The sequence below is a fragment of the Salmo trutta genome, chromosome 2 (genome assembly GCF_901001165.1).
Source record: "Salmo trutta chromosome 2, fSalTru1.1, whole genome shotgun sequence".
NCBI classification, from domain to species: domain Eukaryota; kingdom Metazoa; phylum Chordata; class Actinopteri; order Salmoniformes; family Salmonidae; genus Salmo; species Salmo trutta.
The window spans coordinates 14,966,564-14,980,332 of record NC_042958.1 but is presented as its reverse complement, the minus strand read 5'-3'; the positions used below and the strand labels follow the sequence as shown (position 1 = coordinate 14,980,332).

Genomic DNA, 13,769 nt, shown 5'->3' with positions numbered 1-13,769 from the left:
TAGTTGCAAAGGTGATTTTAGTTTTCCTGCAATACAATCACCGGCCACTAGGAGCGCTCAACATACACACACGCACACACACACACGCACACACACACACACACACACACACACACGCACACGCACACACACACGCACACGCACACGCACACACACACACACACACACACGCACACACACACGCACACACACACACGCACACACCCACACCATTACTGTTTAATATCACCACAAACAGTGTGTGTGTGTGTGCGCGCGTGTGGTTAAACTGAAGAGAAAGTCTATTACAGCCTTCCCAGATCACGATAACTCAATCCCACTGTGGCTGCATGGGCCTATTCATTTAATGACATTAATTCAACTAATGAAGTGATGAGATCTAATCAAGCATCATTGTAAGGAACAGAGGCCTGTAGACGAGATCAGAGAGAAAGAACTACACAGAGAACAGCAGCATCACAAACACAAAATAACAATTTTAGCTGGAATGTTCTCTATCTTCCATGGAATAATCTACAGCCAATTCTGAAAGCCACACACAGACACAAACACACATATACACACATAGTACAGAGGCTAGTTTTAGTCCTTGTCAGCTTTAGGACAGATAGTGGTAACCTGACACACACTCCAGGATAGCATTGCTGTACCCGCACACACAGTCCTGTACTTACAGCCCCCTGGGTTTCGGAACACCCGCATCCTGCCCTGGTAAACAAATCCCAGTCCCGCTCCTTCCCGGTAAAGTTTCCGGTGCAGTTCCTGTTAAGGTCTCCGGTAAAGTTTTGGATCAGTAGACATCCTAGGGCCTTGAGTCTGCTAGTCAGAACACCGAGAGACACACACACTGCTTTGGCCTCAGTCATACCTAATCACACACTGTCCTTCGGACAGCTATGCACTGGATATGTGTGTAAGAGAGAGGTAGAGTGGGTGAAAATAAGAGTGAAGAAGAGGGAGCATGTTGAAGTGTGTGTGAGGGAGGTGTGTGTGTGTGACTCAGTCAGGGGGAACACCAGAGATCCAAACTGGGATCCCCCCTAAACCCCTCCGTAACCTCCTACCCTTAGCGTCCATCATGTGATCTGGAGATTCCCATGAAACACACACACACACACACACACACACCATACACGCGGACCAATGCCTGACTACCACGTACTGCAAAGAATGCACACACACGTGTCTCAGAATATGAGAGCGTAGATGGGATTACAGACAGCTGTTGTGCAAGGCCTATCACCTTCCCCATGAGTGCAACCTCACTAATTGTCCCCACACAACAAGAACAATGAGTCCCGAGGTTCCTCTGGGGGGACAGACCTCTACAACTAAACAGCTCAGTCTGAGACAGTCTAACCTAATAGTTCTAAACCACACTTTCTTCCCTTGAACAGTGAGACTAGCGAAGATACTAAATACATTACTGTACTGAATACAGTGTGTAGAAGAATAGCCTGATAAGTAGTACTACAATATTACTACAATAGTACTACAAAAGTACTAGAGCATTAACAGCTCTGGAGCTGGTCTTTCTGTATTAAACCTTCATGGGTGCGTGTGTCTTTGTGTGTGCGTGTGTCTGTGTATGTGCGTTCATACGTGCATGCGTGTATTAGGCTCTATGTGTGGCAGTGGCTTCCATGGATTGTGAGAGAGGAATTCCAGGAAATCTGTGTCCCTAAACCACTTATGCAACCAAACGAACAGTGCACATACAAGCGAGGACACACACACACAAACACACTCACACCCACACAGAGGGCTGATTGATGCGCATACTTGGGCCTAGGTTAGCAGAACATAACACATCCGCTAGGCTAGGCCTTAGGACACCGTCTCATAACACACACACTGTCCTTGGTAACTGGTCATGAGGCACTCTACAGACAGCGATAGGTTAACTAACAACCAATCAGAAAGGCGGCGAGAAAGTGAGAGTGATTATTAAGTATTGATGATGAGGAGTAGAGAGAGGATAAGGCAGCAAAATGTATTCAGGAACTGAATTTATCTGAATTAGAATTCAATCTCTGCCTGCTTGGCCCCCTTCTATTCTGACTGAGTGGAGACTCCACCATGTTCAATACACCTTCTATTCTGACTGAGTGGAGACTCCACCATGTTCAATACACCTTCTATTCTGACTGAGTGGAGACTCCACCATGTTCAATACACCTACTATTCTGACTGAGTGGAGACTCCACCATGTTCAATACACCTTCTATTCTGACTGAGTGGAGACTCCACCACGTTCAATACACCTTCTATTCTGACTGAGTGGAGACTCCACCACGTTCAATACACCTTCTATTCTGACTGAGTGGAGACTCCACCACGTTCAATACACCTTCTATTCTGACTGAGTGGAGACTCCACCATGTTCAATACACCTTCTATTCTGACTGAGTGGAGACTCCACCATGTTCAATACACCTTCTATTCTGACTGAGTGGAGACTCCACCATGTTCAATGCACCTTCTATTCTGACTGAGTGGAGACTCCACCATGTTCAATACACCTTCTATTCTGACTGAGTGGAGACTCCACCATGTTCAATACACCTTCTATTCTGACTGAGTGGAGACTCCACCATGTTCAATACACCTTCTATTCTGACTGAGTGGAGACTCCACCATGTTCAATGCACCTTCTATTCTGACTGAGTGGAGACTCCACCATGTTCAATACACCTTCTATTCTGACTGAGTGGAGACTCCACCATGTTCAATACACCTTCTATTCTGACTGAGTGGAGACTCCACCATGTTCAATGCACCTTCTATTCTGACTGAGTGGAGACTCCACCATGTTTAATACACCTTCTATTCTGACTGAGTGGAGACTCCACCATGTTCAATACACCTTCTATTCTGACTGAGTGGAGACTCCACCATGTTCAATACACCTTCTATTCTGACTGAGTGGAGACTCCACCATGTTCAATACACCTACTATTCACAGATCTGTGCAAGAAATGGAACACAGAATTTAACACACAAGTTATACAGCAGGACAGAGAGCGAGAAAAGACAGAGAGAGAGTGTGATAAAGAAATAGACTGAGTGAGAGTGACAAAGAGAGAGAGAGAGAGAAAGAGAGGTAGAGAGCGAGAGCAAGAGAAAGAAAGAGAAGAGGGGGAACCCCACAGTGCAGTGATCTACACTGGCTCTATTGTTCTTAGTCTTGTCAGTCTGATGGCTCTCTCTCTCTCTCTCTCTTGCTCTGTCTCTCTCTCTGTCTGTCTCTGTCGCTCTCTCTGTCTGTCTGTCTCTCTGTCTCTCTGTCTGTCTCTGTCTCTTTCTCTCTGTCTGTCTGTCTGTCTGTCTGTCTGTCTCTCTCTCTCTCTCTCTCTCTCTCTTGCTCTGTCTCTCTCTCTGTCTGTCTCTGTCTCTCTCTCTCTCTTGCTCTGTCTCTCTCTGTCTGTCTCTGTCTCTCTCTCTGTCTGTCTGTCTCTCTCTCTGTCTGTCTGTCTCTCTCTCTGTCTGTCTGTCTGTCTGTCTCTCTCTCTGTCTGTCTCTCTGTCTCTCTCTCTGTCTGTCTCTCTCTGTCTGTCTCTCTCGGTCACTCTTGGGCTCTCTCGTTAGAGAAATCTCACCGCTTCATCTGTTGCCAGCAGCACTTCTTAGGTCAGAGCAAGCCTCGTAATTATAACACACACACACACACACACACACACACACACACACACACACACACACACACACACACACACACACACACACACACACACACACACGCCTTTGTCTTAACAGAGAATAAGAATGTTTGCCCTCACCCAAAGAAAGAGACACTGATTGCTTGGGAAACTAACACAGTCAGTATGAGAAAGCAAACGCTAACCGTGTGTGTGTGTGTTTGCGTGTGCGTGTTGTCAGGGCCCTACCCGTATATGGTTGTGTCTGATCCAAGGCAAAAGCATCTTCAGCATTGTCCTCATATCACACACACACATCCACAAACGACGACAGAGAGAAACACATACCCAAGCATTCACAGGCCACTGAGTTCGAAAATGGACAGAGAGAGGAACGCATAGGAGTCTAAACACACACACACACACAGGAGGAAGGTCTGCCCAGGAAGAGCCTACAGCTGCTGGTCACCGTGGTGATTAGAGCATGTCCTGTCCTTGCTCCCCTGGCAACCACATCTGCACAGGAACACACACATCATTCCTCAGAGGGTTTCCACTACCTCACACAAACACACCCACACCCACACACGAAGATACGGCGGTCCAATAGATAAACATAAAATCCTACACAACGCCCATGAAGATACTCAAAATATATAAATGGTCCGTAAACTGTATACTGTACGTAAATTGTATGTTTCACTAGCACAGACTGTAATATGTTCCGGAATTCATCGACGAATTCATTCCCCACAGTGACCGTACGTACATAACCCAACCAGAAGCCATGGATTACAGGCAACATCCGCACTGAGCGAAAGGCTAAAGCTGCCGCTTTTAAGGAGCTGGACACTAATCCGGACGCTTATAAGAAATCCTGCTACAACCTATGGCGAGCTATCAAACAGGCAAAGCATCAATACAGGACTAAGATCTAATCCTACTACGCTAGTCAGATGTGGCAGGACGTGCACACTATTGTATTTGCTCCAGCAGGTATATTTCACTGGTCTCTGCTGCCAATGACTGGAACGAACTGCAAAAATCACTGAAGCTGAAGTCTTATATCTCCCTCATTAACTTTAAGCATCAGCTGTCGCATCAGCTGTCAGAGCAGCTTACCGATCATTGCACCTGTACATAGCCCATCTGTAAATAACCCACCAAACTACCTCATCCCCATATTGTTATTTATTTTTTTGCTCCTTTGCACTCCAGTATCTCTACTTGCACATTCATCTTCTGCACATCTATCACTCCAGTGCTTAACTGCTGAATTGTAATTATTTTGCCACTATGGCCTATTTATTGCCTTACCTCCCTAATCTTACTACATTTGCACACACTGTATATAGACTTTTCTATTGTGTTATTGACTGTACCTTTGTTTATCTCATGTGTAACTCTGTTGTTTGTGTCGCACTGCTTCGCTTTATCTTGGCCAGGGCGCAGTTATAAATGAGAACTTGTTCTCAACTGTTCTATCTTGTTAAATAAAGGTGAAATAAATACATTTTAAAAATACGGATTACAAAGGGAAACCCAGCCGTGAGCTGCCCAATGACGCAAGCCTACCAGACAAGCTAAATGCCTTCCATGCTCGCTTCGAGGCAAGCAACACTGAACCGTGCATGAGAGAACCAGCTGTTCCGGACGACTGTGTGATCACGCTGTCCGTAGCTGATTTGAGCAAGACCTTTAAACACGTTAACTGTCACGGTTGTCTTCATGAATGGACCAAGGCGCAGCAGGTATGTGAATACTCATGGTTATTTATTACCAAAAAAAGGAGTAGAGCATCCACTTGAAAAACCCAATGACGGTGACAACAGTAGCAGTTTTACAGGCTATACACGCAGTGTAAAAACAACCACCCACAACCCCAAAGAAAAACACACACACCTATATAGGACTTCCAATCAAAGGCAACTATACACACCTGCCTTCAATTGGAAGTCCCAATCATCCACAAACATTCACAACACAAACATGCCACGTCCTGACCCCAAAACTAAAACACTAGCTCCATCTGCTGGTCAGGACGTGACAGTACCCCCCCCCCTCAAGGTGCAGTCCCCGGAATGCACCTACCAACAGAAAAACACCAACAAAAAACCCATAAACAATAACCCCTAAACACTAAGGGAGGGAAGGGAGGGTGGCTGCCGTCACCGACGGCACTGTGCTACACCCTCCCTCCCCAACCCACCTATCCTGGAGGTGGCTCAGGTGCGGGGCGGTCTGGCAGCTCGGGGCAGTCTGGCAGCTCAGGGCAGTCTGGCAGCTCGGGGCAGTCTGGCAGCTCGGGACAGTCTGGCAGCTCGGGACAGTCTGGGCAGTCTGGCAGCTTGGGACAGTCTGGGCAGTCTGGCAGCTCGGGACAGTCTGGGCAGTCTGGCAGCTCGGGACAGTCTGGCAGCTCGGGACAGTCTGGCAGCTCGGGACAGTCTGGCAGCTCGGGACAGTCTGGGCAGTCTGGCAGCTTGGGACAGTCTGGGCAGTCTGGCAGCTCGGGACAGTCTGGCAGCTCGGGACAGTCTGGGCAGTCTGGCAGCTCGGGACAGTCTGGCAGCTCGGGACAGTCTGGCAGCTCGGGACAGTCTGGCAGCTCGGGACAGTCTGGGCAGTCTGGCAGCTCGGGACAGTCTGGGCAGTCTGGCAGCTCGGGACAGTCTGGGCAGTCTGGCAGCTCGGGACAGTCTGGGCAGTCTGGCAGCTCGGGACAGTCTGGGCAGTCTGGCAGCTCGGGACAGTCTGGGCAGTCTGGCCACTCCGGCAGTTCAGGGCAGTCTGGCCACTCCGGCAGTTCAGGGCAGTCTGGCCACTCCGGCAGTTCAGGGCAGTCTGGCCACTCCGGCAGTTCAGCGCAGTCTGGCCACTCCGGCAGTTCAGCGCAGTCTGGCCACTCCGGCGACTGTTGACTGGCGGGCAGCTCCGACGACTGTTGACTGGCGGGCAGCTCCGACGACTGTTGACTGGCGGGCAGCTCCGACGACTGTTGACTGGCGGGCAGCTCCGACGACTGTTGACTGGCGGGCAGCTCCGACGACTGTTGACTGGCGGGCAGCTCCGACGACTGTTGACTGGCGGGCAGCTCCGACGACTGTTGACTGGCGGGCAGCTCCGACGACTGTTGACTGGCGGGCAGCTCTGGTGACGGTTGACTGGCGGGCAGCTCTGGTGACGGTTGACTGGCGGGCAGCTCTGGTGATGGTTGACTGGCGGGCAGCTCTGACGATGGTTGACTGGCGGGCAGCTCTGACGACTGTTGACTGGCGGGCAGCTCTGACGACTGTTGACTGGCGGGCAGCTCTGACGACTGTTGACTGGCGGGCAGCTCTGACGACTGTTGACTGGCGGGCAGCTCTGGCGACTGTTGACTGGCGGGCAGCTCCTGCCCCGTCACACAGCCCTTGTGTCCCCCCCTAAAAAAATATTGGGGGTGCCTCTCGGTCTCCCAGTCCTCGCCAGCCTTCTTCCGCTGCTTGGTCCTGTGTAGGTGGGTGGTTCTGTCACGGTTGTCTTCATGAATGGACCAAGGCGCAGCAGGTATGTGAATACTCATGGTTATTTATTACCAAAAAAAGGAGTAGAGCATCCACTTGAAAAACCCAATGACGGTGACAACAGTAGCAGTTTTACAGGCTATACACGCAGTGTAAAAACAACCACCCACAACCCCAAAGAAAAACACACACACCTATATAGGACTTCCAATCAAAGGCAACTATACACACCTGCCTTCAATTGGAAGTCCCAATCATCCACAAACATTCACAACACAAACATGCCACGTCCTGACCCCAAAACTAAAACACTAGCTCCATCTGCTGGTCAGGACGTGACATTAACATTCACAATGCTACAGTGCCAGACAAATTACCAGGACGCGTATTCAGAGCATGCGCTGACCAGCTGGCAAGTGTCTCCACTGACATTTTCAACATCTCCCTGACCCAGTCTGTAATACCTACATGTTTCAAGCAGACCACCATAGTCCCTGTGCCCAAGAACGGCAGGTAACTTTTCTAAATGGCCATCGCCCCGTAGCACTCACATCTGTAGCCATGAAATGCTTTGAAATGCTGGTCATGGCTCACATCAACAACATCATCCCAGACACCCTGGACCCACCCCAATTCGCATACTGCCTCAACAGATCCACAGATGACGCAATCTCTATTGCACTGCCCTCTCCCAACTGGACAAGAGGAACACCTATATGAGAATGCTGTTCATTGACTACAGCTCAGTGTTCAACACCATAGTGCCTTCATAGCTCATCACTAAGCTAAGGACCCTGGGACTGAACACGTCCCTCTGCAACTGGTTCCTGGACTTCCTGACTGGCCACCCCCAGGTGGTGAGGATAGGCAACAACACATCCGCCACGCTGACCCTTGACACAGTGGCCCCGCAGGGGTGCATGCTTAGTCCCCTCCTGTACGCCCTGTTCAACCATGACTGCGTGGCTGAGCACAACTCCAACACCATCATTAAGTATGCTGGTGACACGACGGTGATAGGCCTCATCACCGACGATGATAAGACAGCCTTTAGGGTGGTTCCAGGTCAGGAACCTGGCAGTGTGATGCAACAACATCTTCCTTAATGTCTGCAAGACAAAGGTCAAGAGCTTCAAGTTCTTCGGTGTCCACATCACTAAGGATCTATCATGGTCCACACACACCAACAGAGTCGTGAAGAGGGCATGACAACGCCTCTTCCCCTTCAGAAGGCTGAAAAGATTTGGCATGGGCCCTCAGATCTTCAAAAAGTTATACAGCTGCACCATTGAGAGCATCTTGACTGGCTGCATCACCACTTGGTATGGCAACTGCTTGACATCTGACCGCAAGGCGCTGCAGAGGGTAATGCGTAAGGCCCAATACATGACTGGGGCCAATCTCGCTGCAATCCAGGACTTCGATACCAGGTGGTGTCAGAGGAAGACGCTAAAAATTGTTGAATACTCCAGCCACCCAAGTCATAGACTGTTCTCTCTGCTACCGCATGGCAAGCGGTACCGATGCATCAAGTCTGGAACCAAAGGGATCCTGAACAGCTTCTACCACCAAGCTATAAGACTGCTAAATAGTTAGTTAAATAGTTAACCAAATAGCTACCTGGACTATCTGCATTGACCCTTTTTGCACTAACTTTTTTGACTCATCACTTACACTGCTGCTACTGTCTATTATCTATCCTGTTGTCTAGTCACTCTATTCCTAGTTATATGTACATATCTACCTCAACTACCTCGTACCCCTGCACATCCACTCTTTACTGGTACCCTGTGTATGTAGCCAAGTTATCATTACTCATTGTGTATTTATTATTACTTTCTCTCTACATTGTTGGGAAGGGCCTGTAAGTAAGCATTTTACTGTTAGTCTACACCTGGTGTTTACAAAGCATGTGAAAAATACAATTTGATTTGATTTAAACACTAGCCATTACTTGTGTTTTGTGTGTCTATGTGTTCCCTGTCTAGAGGTTAACTTCCTGCTGACGGTACAGAAACAGAATCTCCCTGCATCTCCATGACAACAGACATCCCTCTATCCCCACTTGAGGAAGAAAGAGGGAGTATCAGAATTACGCTCTAAATTTAAACAGTCTGATTTTTCTTTAAGGCAGAATTTGTAGGGGAACAAGACCCATATTCTCAAAGCGTCTTAGAGTAGGAGTTCTGCTGGGATCAGTTTTGTCCTTTAGATCATAAGTACAGTGGGGGAAAAAAGTATTTGATCCCCTCCTGATTTTGTACGTTTGCCCACTGATAAAGAAAGGATCAGTCTATAATTTTAATGGTAGGTTTATTTGAACAGTGAGAGACAGAATAACAACACAAATATCCAGAAAAACGCATGTCAAAAATGTTAGAAATTGATTTGCATTTTAATGAGGGAAATAAGTATTTGACCCCCTCTCAATCAGAAAGATTTCTGGCTCCCAGGTAACGAGCTGAGATTAGGAGCACACTCTTAAAGGGAGTGCTCCTAATCTCAGCTTGTTACCTGTAAAAAAGACACCTGTCCACAGAAGCAATCAATCAATCAGATTCCAAACTCTCCACCATGACCAAGACCAAAGAGCTCTCCAAGGATGTCAGGGACAAGATTGTAGACCTACACAAGACTGGAATGGGCTACAAGACCATCGCCAAGCAGCTTGGTGAGAAGGTGACAACATTTGGTGCGATTATTCGCAAATGGAAGAAACACAAAAGAACTGTCAATCTCCCTCGGCCTGGGGCTCCATGCAAGATCTCACCTCGTGGGGTTGCAATGATCATGAGAACGGTGAGGAATCAGCCCAGAACTACACGGGAGGATCTTGTCAATGATCTCAAGGCAGCTGGGACCATAGTCACCAAGAAAACAATTGGTAACACACTACGCCGTGAAGGACTGAAATCCTGCAGCGCCCGCAAGGTCCCCCTGCTCAAGAATACATATACATGCCCGTCTGAAGTTTGCCAATGAACATCTGAATGATTCAGAGGACAACTGGTGAAAGTGTTGTGGTCAGATGAGACCAAAATGGAGCTCTTTGACATCAACTCAACTCGCAGTGTTTGGAGGAGGAGGAATGCTGCCTATGACCCCAAGAACACCATCTCCACCGTCAAACATGGAGGTGGAAACATTATGCTTTGGGGGTGTTTTTCTGCTAAGGGGACAGGACAACTTCACCGCATCAAAGGGACGATGGACGGGGCCATGTACCGTCAAATCTTGGGTGAGAACCTCCTTCCCTCAGCCAGGGCATTGAACATGGGTCGTGGATGGGTATTCCAGCATGACAATGACCCAAAACACACGGCCAAGGCAACAAAGGAGTGGTTCAAGAAGAAGCACATTAAGGTCCTGGAGTGGCCTAGCCAGTCTCCAGACCTTAATCCCATAGAAAATCTGTGGAGGGAGCTGAAGGTTCGAGTTGCCAAACGTCAACCTCGAAACCTTAATGACTTGGAGAAGATCTGCAAAGAGGAGTGGGACAAAATCCCTCCTGAGATGTGAGCAAACCTGGTGGCCAACTACAAGAAACGTCTGACCTCTGTGATTGCCAACAAGGGTTTTGCCACCAAGTACTAAGTCATGTTTTGCAGAGGGGTCAAATACTTATTTCCCTCATTAAAATGCAAATCATTTAATAAAAATGTTGACATGCGTTTTTCTGGATTTTTGTGTTGTTATTCTGTCTCTCACTGTTCAAATAAACCTACCATTAAAATTATAGACTGATCATTTCTTTGTAAGTGGACAAACGTACAAAATCAGCAGGGGATCAAATACTTTTTTCCCCCACTGTATATGGACGTGGATCAGCACTCTTACTCTGAGACGCTTAATGAATACAGGCCCAGAGTGTGACTGTGACAAGGTCATGTTGATTCAGATGGAGTGGTTCAGTAGATATCTGGCTCTGGGGGACAAGGGGATCCCTGGGTGGGGCTCTGGGGGACAGGGGGATCCCTGGGTGGGGCTCTGTTTGGCCTGTAGCCCCTCACTTCCTCCTTTGCCCTCTCCTTCTTTCTCTGCATCCGTCTCCTCCCTCTTTTTCTCTCCCTTTCCTCTCTCTTCTCTCCCCTGTCCCACCCTTCCTGTGTCTCTCTCATAACTCTCCTCCCTCTCTTTCTCCTCCCTCTTCTCTCGATAAAATGTGTCTGAGGGAAACTCCTAGAAAGCCCCTCTGACCGTGTGTGTGTGTGTGTGTGTGTGTGTGTGTGTGTGTGTGTGTGTGTGTGTGTGTGTGTGTGCATGTGTGTGATATAATTGTTCTTAGAGAGTGTTCCATTCAGGAAGTGTGGCGCCTGATACAGAGATTGCATCATCACCTTGTGACCTCACAATAACAATCCCACAATGCTTCACTCTCATGAAGAGCCCAATGCCGGTAACAATCCCACAATGCTTCACTCTCATGAAGAGCCCAATGCCGGCTGTCCCAGAATGTGCGGACCAACACACCCATAGACACACACACACGCTAGTCCAGTGACCCTGCCCTTCAGAGGACTGTACCATGTCATACTGACAGCAACCAGATGGGGGACATCTCTCTCTCTCTCGTGCTTTACCTCACCCTCTCGCTCAATCAATAGGTCCACCTCCCTAGCTAGCTCTCCCTTTACCCCCCCCCCCCCTCTCAGTACTGTGTTGCACAATGAAATGAAAAAGAATATAGACAGAGAGTGTGTGCATTGCGTCATCCCCAGGGCAGTGATGAGCATACATATGGCAGCTTCTTGCTTTTGGGACAGGCTCATTTGACATTTTTGGTATTTTGTATTTATTAGGGATCCCCATTAGTTCCTGCCAAAGCAGCAGCTACTCTTCCTGGGGTCCATTAGTTCCTGCCAAGACAGCAGCTACTCTTCCTGGGGTCTATTAGTTCCTGCCAAGACAGCAGCTACTCTTCCTGGGGTCCATTAGTTCCTGCCAAGACAGCAGCTACTCTTCCTGGGGTCCATTAGTTCCTGCCAAGACAGCAGCTACTCTTCCTGGGGTCCATTAGTTCCTGCCAAGACAGCAGCTACTCTTCCTGGGGTCCATTAGTTCCTGCCAAGGCAGCAGCTACTCTTCCTGGGGTCCATTAGTTCCTGCCAAGGCAGCAGCTACTCTTCCTGGGGTCCATTAGTTCCTGCCAAGGCAGCAGCTACTCTTCCTGGGGTTCAATCACATTAAAGGAACTTACATTACATATAAAACAGAAGATAAAACAGAACATCATATAACATTATTACACCACTACATATCTACAATACAAAATGTATAATACCAACATACAACAATATTACAATGAGTGTGCTAGCGCTTGTGCATATGCATGTGACTGTACCTTTGTGTGTGTCTGTTCCTTAAGGTATATTTTTAACTGTTTTTTAAATCTGATTCTACTGCTTGCATCAGTTACCTGATGTGGAATAGAGTTCCATGTATTCATGGCTCTATGTGGTACTGTGCGCCTCCCATAGTCTGTTCTGGGCTTCAGAATTGTGGAGACCTCTGGTGGCATGTCTTGTGGGGTATGCATGGGAGTCGGAGCTATGTGCTAGTAGTTTAAACAGACACCTTGGTGCATTCAGCATGTCAACACTTCAACATTTCTCCTCCACTTTGAGCCAGGAGAGATTGACATGCATATTTGGGGCGGCAGGTAGCCTAGTGGTTAGAGCATTGGGCCAGTAACCGAAAGGTTGCTAGATCGAATCCCCAAGTTGACAAGGTACAAATCTGTCGTTCTGCCCCTGAACGAGGCTATTAACCCACTGTTCCTAGGCCGTCATTATAAATAAGAATTTGTTCTTAACTGGCTTGCCTGGTTAAATAATTTTAAAAAAAAATGTTTTTAAATATCATTAATGTTAGCTCCCTGTGTACTTTTAAGGTCCAACCGTGCTGCCCTGTTCCCTCTTTGTGGCACCTGACCACATGACTGAACAGTAGTGCTGCTGCGACAAAACTAGGGCCTGTAGGACCTGCCTTGTTGATAGTGTTGTTAAGAAGGCAGAGCAGCGCTTTATTATGGACCGACTTCTCCCCGTCTTAGCTACTGTTGTATCAATATGTTTTGACCATGACAGTTTACAATCCAGGGTTAAGCCAAGCAGTTTAGTCACCTCAACTTGCTCAATTTCCACATTATTTATTACAAAATTTAGTTCAGGTTTAGTGAATGATTTGTCCCAAATACAATGCTTTTAGTTTTAGAAATATTTAGGACTATTTATTCCTTGCCGCCCGCTCTTTGTTAAGTGTTGCAGTAATTTCAGTCGCTGTAGTAGCTGACATGTATAGTGTTGAATCATTCGCATACATAGACACTCTGGCTTTACTCAAAGCCAGTGGCATGTCATTAGTAAAGATTGAAAAAAGTAAGTGGCCTAGACAGTTGCCCTGGGGAATTCCTGAATCTTCCTGAATTATTTTTTCCAAAGGTTTACTAAGGGTTGGTAACAGTCTGATTGGGCTATTTGAGCCAGTAAAGGGGGCTTTACTATTCTTAGGTAGCTAAATGACTTTTGCTTCCCTCCAGGCCTGAGGGCACATACTTTCTAGTAGGCTTAAATTGAATATATGGCAAATAGGAGTGGCAATATCATCCGCTATTATCCGAGGGTAA

The 13,769-nt window shown here is 47.7% G+C and overlaps 1 protein-coding gene across 5 annotated transcripts in view; it reads right to left on the bottom strand.

Moving 5' to 3' along the window:
• LOC115151715 (ribosomal protein S6 kinase alpha-3) overlaps window positions 1–13,769 on the bottom strand; it is a 32,306-nt gene that overhangs the window by 13,628 nt on the left and 4,909 nt on the right. Inside the window, exon 1 of one of the 5 annotated variants that reach the window (XM_029695912.1) lies at window positions 3,888–4,020. The exons of 2 other annotated variants lie outside the window; for them this stretch is intronic. In XM_029695912.1, coding sequence (XP_029551772.1) covers window positions 3,888–3,956 — 69 coding nt within the window. In that variant the 5' untranslated portion in view covers window positions 3,957–4,020. Of the gene's footprint in view, window positions 1–674; window positions 1,172–3,887; window positions 4,021–13,769 lie in introns of those variants that run through there. 2 more of the 5 variants (XM_029695895.1, XM_029695886.1) reach the window with 2 other exon arrangements.